Source organism: Pogonomyrmex barbatus, unplaced genomic scaffold (assembly GCF_055798465.1).
Source record: "Pogonomyrmex barbatus isolate J1 unplaced genomic scaffold, ASM5579846v1 scaffold6, whole genome shotgun sequence".
NCBI lineage: Eukaryota > Metazoa > Arthropoda > Insecta > Hymenoptera > Formicidae > Pogonomyrmex > Pogonomyrmex barbatus.
This window is the reverse complement of record NW_028297160.1, coordinates 4,429,160-4,443,080: the sequence shown is the minus strand read 5'-3', so window position 1 is coordinate 4,443,080 and position 13,921 is coordinate 4,429,160. Positions and strand designations below refer to the sequence as shown.

General features: G+C 29.4%; 1 protein-coding gene across 3 annotated transcripts in view; it reads right to left on the bottom strand.

The window, feature by feature from the left end:
- unc-13-4A (BAI1 associated protein 3) overlaps positions 1-13,921 on the bottom strand; it is a 79,147-nt gene that overhangs the window by 36,962 nt on the left and 28,264 nt on the right. For all 3 annotated transcript variants that reach the window (XM_089082836.1, XM_089082837.1, XM_089082838.1), the window contains exons 2-3: positions 8,531-9,167; positions 6,451-6,692 (exon numbers count right to left, since the gene is read on the bottom strand). In XM_089082836.1, the coding sequence (XP_088938962.1) occupies positions 6,451-6,692; positions 8,531-8,737 (449 nt within the window). In that variant the 5' untranslated portion in view covers positions 8,738-9,167. The remainder of the gene's footprint in view (positions 1-6,450; positions 6,693-8,530; positions 9,168-13,921) is intronic.

Sequence of the window (13,921 nt, the reverse complement as noted above, 5' to 3'; positions counted from 1 at the left end):
TGATAGCATATATAAACTACTACTAATTGGCACATCTAACATAACAACAATTGAAATGTCAAGCTAATCGAACAGTTGATGCAAGAAATTGTCGATTGAGCGAAAGGCGATTGTATCAGCCTACGCGCATCTCGAACAAATCGATAGACGCACACTCTCGAGCACAATTAGATAAAACTCGATCTCTAATAGAGAGATGTTTACAAGCTTGTTTATGATCGAGTAGCGGATAGAAAAGCGATAAGTACAGGCTTACGTATCTGCAAAAAAACACCAACGCGCATCTGTGTTCTGGTAAATTTACAATCTTCGTCTTTTCATTAAAATTCTATTGCTTCGAAAGATTTTTGTAAAACGGTAAAATTATCTATAAAAATAATTCAACTAAAATCATGGTTAAAAACAATTGAATAAATTTTGTTTAAAAATTATATTTCTATGCAATATTTTTTTTAAATTAATTTTTAATATTAAAGATATGACAAGCATAAAATATATTTAATTCTTAATTATTAATTCGTTCAATATTTAAAGAACATTAAAATTGTAAATGTTATTTAAAACATTTTTGAATAATTAGAGACCATTTTTTCTTGAAATAAATTTTTTGTCATATCTGTCCATCTCTTTTTACATTAATTATAAAAATAACCATTTTTTTGTTAAAATTTTTAAAAATATTCTTTAGCAAGAAATAATTAAATAATAATAAATTTTTGCGAAGGAAAACATAATCTTACAAATATAAACATTTATATAAGCAAATAAATTGTGTGACGATTCTTTTGTAAAATTTTGTAATCTGGGTCCTAATAAAAAGTTCTAAAGTTAAAATCTTTCTTTTAAAGTTTAGAACTTTTCCATTTAAATTGCATCAATTTGGCTCTACAAAAAAACTTAATAAGCAAACTTTATTTCCCATGACTTTATTTTTCATCCCCTTAGGGAACGGTTCTCCTTAAGAAAATGTCAGACAAATGTTACAAATGTAATAGCAAAAAACAACATTCTTTTCAAGCAGATTTATTTGTCCACGAGCATGCATTCTATTTGTAAGCTATCACAATGATACTATCGTAGCAGAAGAGTCTATTCTGATTCGTGCAGCATCCTCTGTTACACTTGAATTCGCTTAAACTTTTATTTATTATTTCTTTTGTTGTTTGTCCAGATTTTGAAATAGTTAAATATTGCGATAAATCTAGTTCTATTGCAAGTTTTATAAATTAAAGCTAGTGAATGATATTTTTAAAAGAAGAAATCATAAATGTTTATTAATTTAAAGAATTTAAACATTTAGATAAAAGATATATAAATTTAATAAAAATATAAAGCTTTATCTCATATTTAAGAAACTTAAAATATTATGTCCATAGAAGTAAATATTTTTACGGTATTACATACAGTATCAGGCTGCTCCTCGCCCTGATGAAGAGCAATGTTCACGAAACGTTGGCATTCAACAATGCATAATGACACGGATAATATCCATAAAAATATTTACTTTTTTGAAAATAGTAACCGTAGAAGCCTTAAAAGCATTATATTATGTCCAGCTAAAAATGTAAAAGAAGTATTATAAACAAAATTTAACTCTTAAAAACCTTATTATTCCTGAAGATTATGAATTACAAATTTAATAATAAGAAGTAAACATTTCACCTATTTATGACATAAATACAATTATTAAAACTACTCGCTTCGGATGTTGATATTGTAATAAAATTGTACTAGATTAAAATTAGATATTTACATACTATTCTTATTAAAGATAAAATTTAAGAGAATGGATTCTTTTAATATACATAATATATTTTGATAAAAATTCTCCAGTATTTAAATTTTGCACTTTTTAATGCGAGACACAGATGCAATAAATGTCAGACACGAACTTAGTATAACAGGATAAGAATCCAACTGTCTAAGAAAGTAAAATTAATGAAGTGAAGGATATGAGAAGATTCTGAAGCATGGAATACTTCCTGCATGCACAATGAGATATAATATTGGTCGCTCACAAAATACTGAATCGCGGATTAAATTCTTGTTAAGGAAAGATCAAATGTGCACGTGAAACAGAATGCTGACACTGTCGTATGTTCCTTATACATTATGCGTTATAATGCATGTCTCGTACTGCCGTATTTCAAAGAAAGTTTCATAAGTAAACACAAGACCCAACAATGTTATGTCACCCAAACAGGTGTCGTCTTCTATTACGAAATAATGAACTTTCCATTGTTTATTTCCTTTCTTCATGCGGGCTCCTCGTCAACGTCGTCAACGTTGATTAAGTTATACCTGCTGTGTCTAACTTCATTTGCTAGTCTCAAGTGAGATGTCTTGCTGAGGAAGACGGTGCTATTTTATCTAGAACGACGGGCGATTCTCCGTCAGAATAATCCGAGGAGTGATTGAGCCAGCATATCGTTGCTCTTTAATTTATATACACGACAGTCGTTGTTAATATAAACTGATTTTTTGATATTAATAATATCTAACATTTTTTTTATTCTCACATCAATATATCTTTTAGTTAAGTCAAATATTTCTCTTGAATCTATGTAGAAAGCGATTCATAAATCTGAAGCGTCTTCTTTCTACCTTCGATTTCGTTCTGTAATTGCTGAAAAATAACATTGAAAGTGAACATAAAGAAGAAATCGCGAATGCAAACAGATTTTTCTTCATCTTTTTCCGGAAATTTATTATTCTGAAATTTTCGTTTTTTTCTTTGTGTTAAAGCGTACCTTGCTTAAGATTCGCTAGTTGTACGTGTAAGATAATCCCATGATGAAGATGTTCCTCTTGTCAGAAGGACACGTGTCATTTATTATTTCATGACAGCTTCTCTTCATCAAGATTAGAGGTCTCGCATGTCTTGGATAGAAAATTCATCAGTTATTAATGCGGCGAAAGAACGAAGATTCATTGCATCGAAAAATTGCATTAAATATCGATAGCCATAAACGTTCTATGCTATCGATACTTATAACGAGATTTTCCCCAGTTTTTTGTTACTTCAGAAGCATAACTTAGGTACTTATTTTTTTAATTATATTGTTAAAGCACGTCAGTAATTTTCATGTGTTTTTATTTCGTTTCGTTCGAGTGTACAATATTATCGATTTCCGTTTCCTGCATAGCAATACAATTCGAAAACCATTGTGACATATCGGTAGAAGAATATCTCATCATAGTGCAGGATGAACGATTCTGAAATTTGACGAACGGCAAGTAGTTTTTGTTGATTTAAAGTCAATTTCGTGGGATCCCAGGCCTCAAGGACGCTTGTACAAAGGATGTCATGCTGAAAGGATAGCAGCCTTTGATTACGGTGACTTCTACGAGCGAATTGAGGTCACCGAATGGCTCGTATACCTCGATATGTCCCTTCTCTTTGACGAAAAGGATGGTTCTCGGATGGGACAAGCGGCAGATTCTTTTCACCGCTTTGAAAATCGCTGAAATTTTTTTTTGGTGTATACGATGAGAACGTTATTTCCATGTTGACGCGCCCGTTCAAAAATATTTATCCAAGCGAATAAATCGAATTTTCCTCTTCCTAAATTTATTCTTCGTGAGGCTGATTTCTGAATATTCGCGAGACTTCAATTATTCATTGAACAAACGAATGAGATAATTAATATACGTGACTTTGCAAAAAATATGAGAGATATTCCATATGTATTAAATTTGGAGCAACGAGAATTGGATCATGATGGCATAAAGCTTTGACAGAAAAAGGACTATTTGAAAATTAAATGAAATCGAAAAACTGTCCCGGAATGTTTTTACGAAAGTTTTGATCTGTCATAGCATTTTATACGAGCATATAAGTTTTAATTACACAAATAGTTTTTACTATAATTACAATTACAAACAGTGCATTACTTATTTTGTACATGTTATTCATATTTACTATTCTAATTTGCAGAAAACAGTCAACTTAAATAATTACAATAATAAATATTTTATCTAAAAAATAAAAATATATTATATTTGATAACATATATTTTGATAACATAAATAATTAAAAATATATACCAGATTAAAAACTGTGCTATATTTACTATATATACTATACAGTAAACGTTCTTAAATATCTAATAATAATTATTAAATATTATTTTTGTATAAAATAAATTCTAAGAAATGGCATAAATTCTTTAGTACATTTCGGAATTTCTTTATATATAACTCTGCATAAAATTAAACTTTGTTTTAGAAAAACCAATGTGCTTTCTTTTTATTAAATATTACATAATCGTAAGAGTTTCTTTACTTGTACAAATAAATCAATTCTCATTTTTATAATATGTTGGCGTACGTGGATATATCTCGAGAAAATATGATACATGATAAACATATACAATGCAACTTACACGAAAGAACGTGTACTTTATGTTAACTTTATTGCGTCTTTGCTGCAATAGAAACGTAGGAGTTTATTGTGTATAAAGTTCAAAGGACAATGAGTTAAGATGTTTATTATTCTTGTACTTGTTTTTGAGAACTGACTATGATATAACAGACTTTGCATAAATCGTAAATCCGTCGAGTAAGAGAATGTTTTATTCGTGTAATCATTAATCTGTATAATGTATTCTCGTGTTATTTTCATGAATATTACATTTTATATAAATCCAGTTGCGTTTATATATAAAAATACATATATATATATATATATATATATATATATATATATATATAAAACATGCATATACATATTCAATATGTATATGAAATTAAATAAATTTATCAAATTTCTAATAAAATTTGAAATGAAATGGCTTTTTATATATAACATGTACTTTTAATCTTACAAAATTTTTTATAACATTTAATAAATGCATAAAAACGTATAATATATATGTTGATACTTTTACAGACAGAGAGATAATATTGCCTGTTTGCTTTGGAAAAACAAATAAAGATTGATCGTTTTTAATGTTCATTCATTTTACCATTTTTTATTTCGCATCACTTAAATATATCTCTTAAATATAAATATTGGATACAAAAAATATTCAATATTTAAATACAAGATTTTTGTTTATTATTTCCGCATATCAATCTCAATATCATATTCTCGCAATAAAAATTTAACCATTGCATCAATTGCAATTCTGCTCATAGAGATTCTTAGATCTATCGTGTATAAAAATGTCACGCGAGAGGTAAAATCCAGGCTGACAGAAGTACTCGCTAGAAGGGTACGCTAGGAAAAAGAAAGAAAAGCAGGCTTTAAAGAGAGATTAACAATTCGCGCTAAATGACTGGCTGTGCTTATGCATATGCAACGAAGCAGCTTAAGAGAAAGGTCGCGATGCATTGTAGTGGCCTTATTAAAAGTGCATTCGCCGCAATATGCACGCGAAATTCCATGGTAGAAGTGCCACCACTGTTCGTGTTTCTCTTCCACGTTTCTCGGACTGCAGTTTGTCATCATAGTTTACAGATGTTGAGAATCCATTAAAAGAAAACAAGGAAGAAAGAGAAAAGAAGAGAAGAGGGAAAGGAAGAAAGATAAAAGGGGAGATGAATAAATGAGTATATATACGTGTGCTTGCGCGCGAGTGTGTACGTGTCATATGCGTGCGTGTGTACGTGTGTCACGAAAAGCCTCGTGCAACTTGTTCTAAAGCGTTCTTCGATAAAAGCAAAGGATGAAGACATAGTTGGAAAGCTTAGCGCACAGCGTTGATGTAACCGGATTAAATTGCATTGAATAGCTAGCTCACGCAATAGAGGCAATGTCTTACTGAAAATCCGATTGAAACATCTGAAATTGCGTGAGGAGCATCTCAGAATATTCAGTTGTGAGGATTTGACGAGCAATCGAACGAAATTATTTATTCGAGCGTACATGAGGGATGCTGCTGAGCGTTACTGACGAAAAGCGAGCTTCCTTCGAAATACCCTTTCAATTATATTATACTTTATCAATTATATTAGACTAATTCCTAAATTTTGTTAATTTGATAAATAATTATAACTCGCATTTATTTTCTTTACATATAAAAAAATAAAGACATAACTCAATCTTTAAATTATTAAATACACACATACTAAGATTATTATATTATTTATTATTCTGAATATATACTGTATGTTTTCAAACTTCATTATTTCAAAATAATTGTATTAAATATATCTCTTAAATATGTACATAAAATTATTTTCATTTTATGTAAAATTATGTAAAGTTACGTAAAATTATTTTTTAATATTCATGTCATCCTCGTTATACTTGTTAATATTGTTTAATTGTTTTTTTATTTTAAACAATTAAAGATTTATATTATTGTAAATATTTTTATTTTACTTGCTTTTTTAAATTTCTAATAGTTAGCATTTGATAATGGTAGTCGTATACTTGGTAAAGTACGAAAAGTGCGACAGTTGCTTGACGCTGTAAGATGCACGCTCGTTACTCAGGGTACTTACCCGGAAGTGGCCTGTATGTCGACCTCTGGCCAGGATGGTCTACGACGGCAGAACACAAGATGCGGTCGATCGCTAGATCCACCGCTCCGTCGAAAGGAACCAACTCGCCTTGGCGATGTGGCACCACTTCCTGTCGCGGGATGTACCGTCAACCCCGAAGCTGGAGTGCACTCGAGAGTGCGTCTACGTGCTGAAAGAGAGCGCGTGTGCGACGACGTAACGGTTCCTGGCGGTGGTACAACCTGAAAAAAAATAAATAAATAAAACGAGATTCAGAAATGCTGTACAAAATTCAACCAGAATGATTAATGATTAATGAGAGAAAATAACAAATATGATTAAATATATAAAACTTATTTGTCGTGAATAATGTATTTTGCTAATGTAAATAAGCCGATGCTAAATAATAATAATCTATATAAATATGGTTGGTAATTTAATTTAATTTATTATTAATATAAATTAAATTTATTATTTATTTATAAATTTAATTATAAATTTAATTATAAATATAAGTGAATCGAATATCTATTTAAAAAGCAATCCTAATAAAAAGAAAAAAATATTGTTTATAAAAAAGAAATATAATTGACGATAATAGTTATCTCAGCATGTTTTTTTTAAAACATTGTTATAAATCATGTTCAATCAATTCTAATTTAATTGATGTTTCAATTAACACATTAATGTCAATAAACATAGTTTTATTTATAAACATTTATAAACGTTTGCTCATATTGACCAATCTTTTTTATATATTGATATATAAGATTTAACAAAATCACATTTGCTCGTTCATTTAAACGAATGATAAATATTGGATAAATTACAGCTATACATTATTATACAGTTCGCACAATCATTCATCGCTGAAAACATTTGTCTTTGATCGTGTGCATAATGATATCTGTTATATTTATTAGAGAAACACATCCCTATTGATGTATCGTACATTAATAAATTCCGATTGAAATCGAAAATCGTAATTCTGCATTGTTAAAATTTTCCTGCCACATATTTGTAATGTTGTTTCCGATATAATTTATATTTCCAATATTGATAATATTGGAAAATAATGTCGTCAGAGAATTAAATTTTTTACATCTGCATAAATTAATACCGATGTAACAAGCAGTTAATTATTGCTTCTAGTGCATTTCGGTAATCAATAAATTAACTTTTCCACTAAATGGACAACAATCTCTATCTGTCCTCGGATCGTAACATATCCTCTTTAATGTCGCCTATCTAGGTTTCTTTAATCAAGAGAAAATACAGTCTTTCTTTGGTCAATCTCGTATTTCTTGTAAGAGGTTAATCTTGGTTTCATGCAATTAGATTTTCTGTTAGAATCTGTATTGAAATTTATCGTGTTATTTATTTACTTGAGAAAATGTGGCTTTCGATTGTTGGATTAGAAATATAAAAAAAAAAAATAAATGAATATCACCTCGAATAATGAAACTATTAGCTTTGTTGCCGAGTAAAAATACTTATTATTTAATAGAAAAGATTAAAATTATGGCATTCTCTACTAAAATCCTCAATTAAATTTTTGCCATTCACACAATAGCATGCCAATTATTGGAATTCGTGGTGAAAAATATTCAGGATTTAATAAAATTAATATGATTGAAACAATTGAAAAAGTATTAATTTTTTTGCACAAAAATGATATCAACTTATTACAATATTTCGTATGTAGCTTAATTAATCTGTATTGTTATTTCTTTAATTTAAATAAACTCACAACAGTATATATTAAGATCATATGTGCAATTTCTGAATTGTGTATTTATTTAACAAGTGTATTTAGTTAACAAGTAGATTTAATCATCGGTATAAAATATGTTTACTGAAAATTAAGCACAATATAATAGGTACATCAATTATTGATTAATCTCTAGTAAATAATTACTAATCTATTTTTTATTATAATAACCATAGAAAACTAGTTTAACATATTCGTATTGATATATTGCGCTTTAATTGCACATTGATAATATTTTATATAAAAAAATGAATTATCTAACCCAAGATTCTTTCTTTATTTTGCAGCACATTTATTCTAATCACGTACCTTGGGAAAGCCATGTGGCGTAGCTTGCTGAGTTACGGCTGTACTCGTGTTGGTCGTCGAGGTGACACTTCCGGTAGAACTACTTCTTCCGGTCCCGCTGGCATCACCTTTCGAATCCTCGCGACTGAATGAGAACCTTTTTGGGCTTAAGCTAAAGCTAGCCACACTGTTCGTCACGTATTCCTGCAGGGAGCTGAAGAAGCTCATTTTTATCGTTGATGCGATGTTTCTCTCGTCGTTTTCTGCGTGAGTGCTGACACTGATTTTTCAAGCGATCGAGCGTGTCATCGTCGCTTCTTCCTCAAATCTTTTTGTGTCTCACTCTTGGGGACCAAAATGCCCCTTGCGATGCGCCTTGAAATTTATAGGCATCGATCTCGTGGAGGGTTGACTAGATATCGCTCAACGGCTGGTTCGTTGTGAACGAAGATTCTCCGACCTCGGGAACTTTTACGGTAGTTCGTCGCGTCGCAATATCGATTCTCGACTACGGCCATTTGTGACTTCTCGTCAGATACTTTTCGAGACTCTCCCGAGAGATTTCTGCTTGCCGCAGGAGTCATCGTACTTCATCGGATACTTAAGATATTGCACAGTCTCGATGTTTCGGCTCGTGCCAATGGCACGAGGCAATCATCTGTGAGAAATTGAAAGGATAAAATTATTAGTTGTGCATCATATGCTTGATACGTGCTACATTGATAAATTTGTTACTATTAATGTAGTGTCTATTATTTTTTGATAAATTTTATACAATCATAGCAATGAGAAATCGTTGGATTTTTTACATAATGCAAATAGGAAGCCAAGATAAAAGTTCATTACCAAATTTTAACTCGTGCCAAGAAAGCTATCGTGTTGCTAACTTACTCGCTAAAATATTGCGCGAACATATTAAGGGCACGTAAACTTTCTAACGCGGAACTTTCTAACTTTTCGAAAACTGTTCGGTATCCACGTTAAAACTTAAATGCATATCCCACGCCAAGATTAACGATCAATTTCCAGTCATAGTTAATAATATCCTAAAGAATTTTGGAAAATAATAATGACACATTTTACGTTAAAATAATTTTTTCCTGATAATTATAAAATTCAATAAAATTAATATTAAATAATACTAAATAATGTTCAGTAACCAATATAGAATTATTAAAAAATAAGAATGACTAATATTCTTTTCAAGAAATATTTACACAGAATGATGTAATATTTATTGATTATGATTGTAATTAAATTATTATATTTTGTTTAATCAATATATGTATTATGGGAAATCAAACTCGAACTCCCGTAAGTCGAATGTCCTGACATCGTTTCCTTTGGTTCGTTCGATAGTATCCAGAGGCTGAAAGACGTAAAGTGGACTTGACGGAGCGTAATTACGAGATTCGGAACGACTTGGGGTTAGCTCGCATTTTCTGGTGAGCTGGAGCATTTGTCCATTACCTCGTGAGCCGCACATTAACCGAATCTCATTTGAAATGTCGGGTTCCTGCGATCGAGAGTCGACTCGGAGGAGGAAACCAACGAGGGGTGAGGGGTGGGGTAAATTAATCTGCGACCAGCTGCATTTCCGCTACGGTGCTGCGTGACGACGCAAAATACATACATGTACAATAAATCGGACGCCCATGTAATTAGGACTATGATTATGTTTGATGAACAATTTCATGAATCGCCATAGGACCGAATATTCTCCGTGATTACTGAGTAAATATTCTTTGAATTTCATTAATAATAAAAAACAATTAGTACGAAATTCATGTCATATTTCATTATAAACATACATTTAGATTGAATATCCTAGAATCTATAAATCTAGTTTCAAAGAAAACATATTTTAACGATTTTATAGAGAACTTTTTTAGAAAATCTTCAAGAAATTTTTGTTAAATGAAAAGATATGATGTTATTAAAATAAGTTATTAAAGACTACTTAAGTCACTTTACTAATTTAAATCTGCCTCGAAAATTACTAGATTCTTTAAATCTTAATTTAAAAAAGTTAATCACAAATTAATCAATAAAATGAATATTATAATTTTTGCAAATATTTTTTGAGAGATATTATATATATTAAATAAACTATTATGTATATTAAATAAACTAATCATTATGCTATTAGATATAAGTGATTATTAAATAATAAAAAGTTATTATTTAAGAAAGATCACATTTAATAAAATAAAAAGAAAAAAAATTAAAGAGTTGCCGTTTTTTGATGCTCAGTATTTTATTCTCTTTCTTATGCAACAATACACTACAATCTCTGGGTGATGTAAATGCAATTGCTATCCAGCAAATCGCCGTTAATTGCGATCGGTTACTCGAATGCATCTGGTACAAAATGCAGTACATGAGTGATACCGAGCTGCGTTTAAGCTTCGAAATTGTCCTTCTAATCCAAACCGCGGTGTTTACAAAACCGCCGTCGTTGCGAGAGCGTCGGGCTTAAGAGAAGTAATGAGCCCGCAGGAAAATAGGGTGACGTAGCCAGAAGGTAAACGCGCAATGTAAACGCAACTTGACGGGGTAATCCACGAAGTTACATTGAGATCACGGAAACATGCCAGCGAGTTACGCTGTGTTATAAAATCACGTTTCACGATCGAATCAGCCGAGCCGGCTGGAAAATGAAATGTCGCTCCTCGAGGTGATACCCGCGAGCCTATTAAATCTCACCAAATTCCGAACTTTGGCGTTCCATTCTGTGCGCTTTCATGCTTTCACTCGTAAAATATTTACAAATATGTGGCGAATAAATTCAATCAATAATTTCAGAACTATATAATTTCAAATATAATTCATTATTATTCAATATAATTTCAAATATATATATTTATTGAAAAAGTAACCAGAAACATCTTGGATTAACTTGCAAAAGAAAATAAATGCTATAAATTATAAGAATTTTTTAAAAAATGTAATATTTAATATAATATTATATCATCAAGATTAATAATATTAAACACTACAAGAATGTGTTTTAAAGACTTCGAAGATGAATGCTGCATCTTAGCAATATCATATCTTAGAAGTTCACTTTTGTATGAAGTTTTAATGAAATTGCGTAGTTTCTAAGTAATATACCGTCATAAATAGAAGAAGAACGGAGTAATAAATTCCCGTAAGAGAGAACAACAATTTCTGTTGGCATAACGACTTTCGAGGGTCTCGAAGAATTCCGGAGAAGACAACACTCATTGCGAGTCGCGAGATCGCGACTTAATGATCCTTTGTTGCTTTAAATATCTTTTTATCCTTGTAATATCTTGCAAGAATAATTGCTTTCATAGTTCATTAGTTCATGTGCAATACGACTCTCGATGTGACATAAAGAGCTGGTGATCCATCTTTTTTTATTTGCTCTTTTAATTAGTATTTTAACCGTTGTTTTACATCTGTTTCAAATCTGTATAGTTTTCTCTTCAGTTTTACATATTTAATAAAAATTAAACAACATTTAATATTTTTTGTTTTTATATTTATAGCATAATTTTTTGTATTTTATACCTATATGTATATATAATATTTTGTATTAAATTAATTTCATACACACAATAAATATATAATACAACAAATACATACACACAATAAACACATAATTTTTGTAAATTATAAGTATTTACAAAATAAATAATTTATGAATATAATACGCTATTTGTATATATAACATAAAAAATATTTTGTTTTTAATAAAATAATTACATTTGCTTTTGTCTATTAATTTAAATTTTTATATTATTAAGTGTTCAAATAGTAGTTGAAACAGATAAAACTATAAAGAAATAAATATTATCACAAAAACGACCTTAAAACCTCGAAAAGTTCTTAATGAAAGTAATATTCTGTTGCTATTCACAAGCTATCTATCCAAGCTGGCTATCCTTTCCACAGTTTTGATTGGCTCCTTTTCTTCTTTAGTGTTTCAGAGTAATAACTCCCGAAGCTCGTTTCGTCAGCTCTTAATGTCTCGCAGGAAAGAAGAACGTTTAATCTCGTGAAGAGTTACATAAAGTATTTATCCAGTTGTGATTTTTGTTATCAACTTATTTAAAATCTTATATTTTTTATTATTTTAAAATTTAAAGTAAAAGTTGAATTGACAAAATTAATTTTCTTCATATATATTAATATAAAAAAATAATAATATAATAATATAAAATAATAATAAATGTTAATAAGATTTTTACACAATATAGAATTTTTGTAAGTGTCCATAAAAGAAATTTGCATGATATATTTTATATATATGATTTAGTTTAATATTATTTTTTGTAATACTTAATTTAACATTGTTTTTTTGATTGTGTTTTAAGTTAAATGAGTTTAATTGTGATGGCTGACAGTTGTCCATTAATTATAAAATACAGTCATCAACATATATATATATATTAAATAAAGTCATTACAAAATTTTCGTAATCGATAAGCAAAGCAGATTATAAATAATTCAATCTTTGTTATAGAATGCAATCATATTTATTCTCGATTTAAAATATACTGTTATGATGCTATGTGAATGCGACGTATTTTCCACAGATTGTCAATACATTCAGTTTTGTTGTGTTAAATGTGAAATAGGATTACAGATATTGATGTTTTCAGTAGCATTTAATATTGTTTCCAGTATGTGATTTAATTTGTTAAATATAATTCTCTCTACATCACGCTGGAATTAACATAAGTAGATATATCAATTGGATGATCGATAACACTGATTTTCATTGTTTATAAAAAAGTAAAAAAGTTAATAAAAAAATTAATTATATATAAAACAAGTCCCAAGCATGCTTGATGCGACACGATGACGAGAATTAATGCAAAACAAAATAGAATTTTGAGAAACGCGCGATGCAAGTTAATTAACTCGTGGTCGCTCGTTATAGTCTCATTTTGCAAGCGCGTGGCATTACCGATACTTCGTGGAAAAATATTCTCGGCCAAAACTTCATTATAAAAGCGAACATGCCATATGTAAAGCACGTGCAGGTACATTTTTACGGGTATATTTTAACAGTTTGTAACTTGAAACTTTTGTCGTGTTCTCTTTTTATGTGTCTCTAATGACAAACTTACGTAGATTTTACATTTAATAAAATAAATATTAAAATTAATAAATAAAAGAAATGTAATGTAATTTAATTTATAAAAGTTTACGTTGAAACGTAACATTTATATTACCTAAAATATAATGCTATTAATTTCTTTTCTCTATTCAATTCTTTTAACCAAAAGTATGAAATAATTAAATATGTGTAGGAAATACTTTTTTTCAGGATATATTTAATTGTATGTATGTTATTTTATTTTAACATATTCTTATTTTATTTAAATGAAATATTTAATTTTAATAATATTTAAACAAATATTTTCTCGATAGTACAAG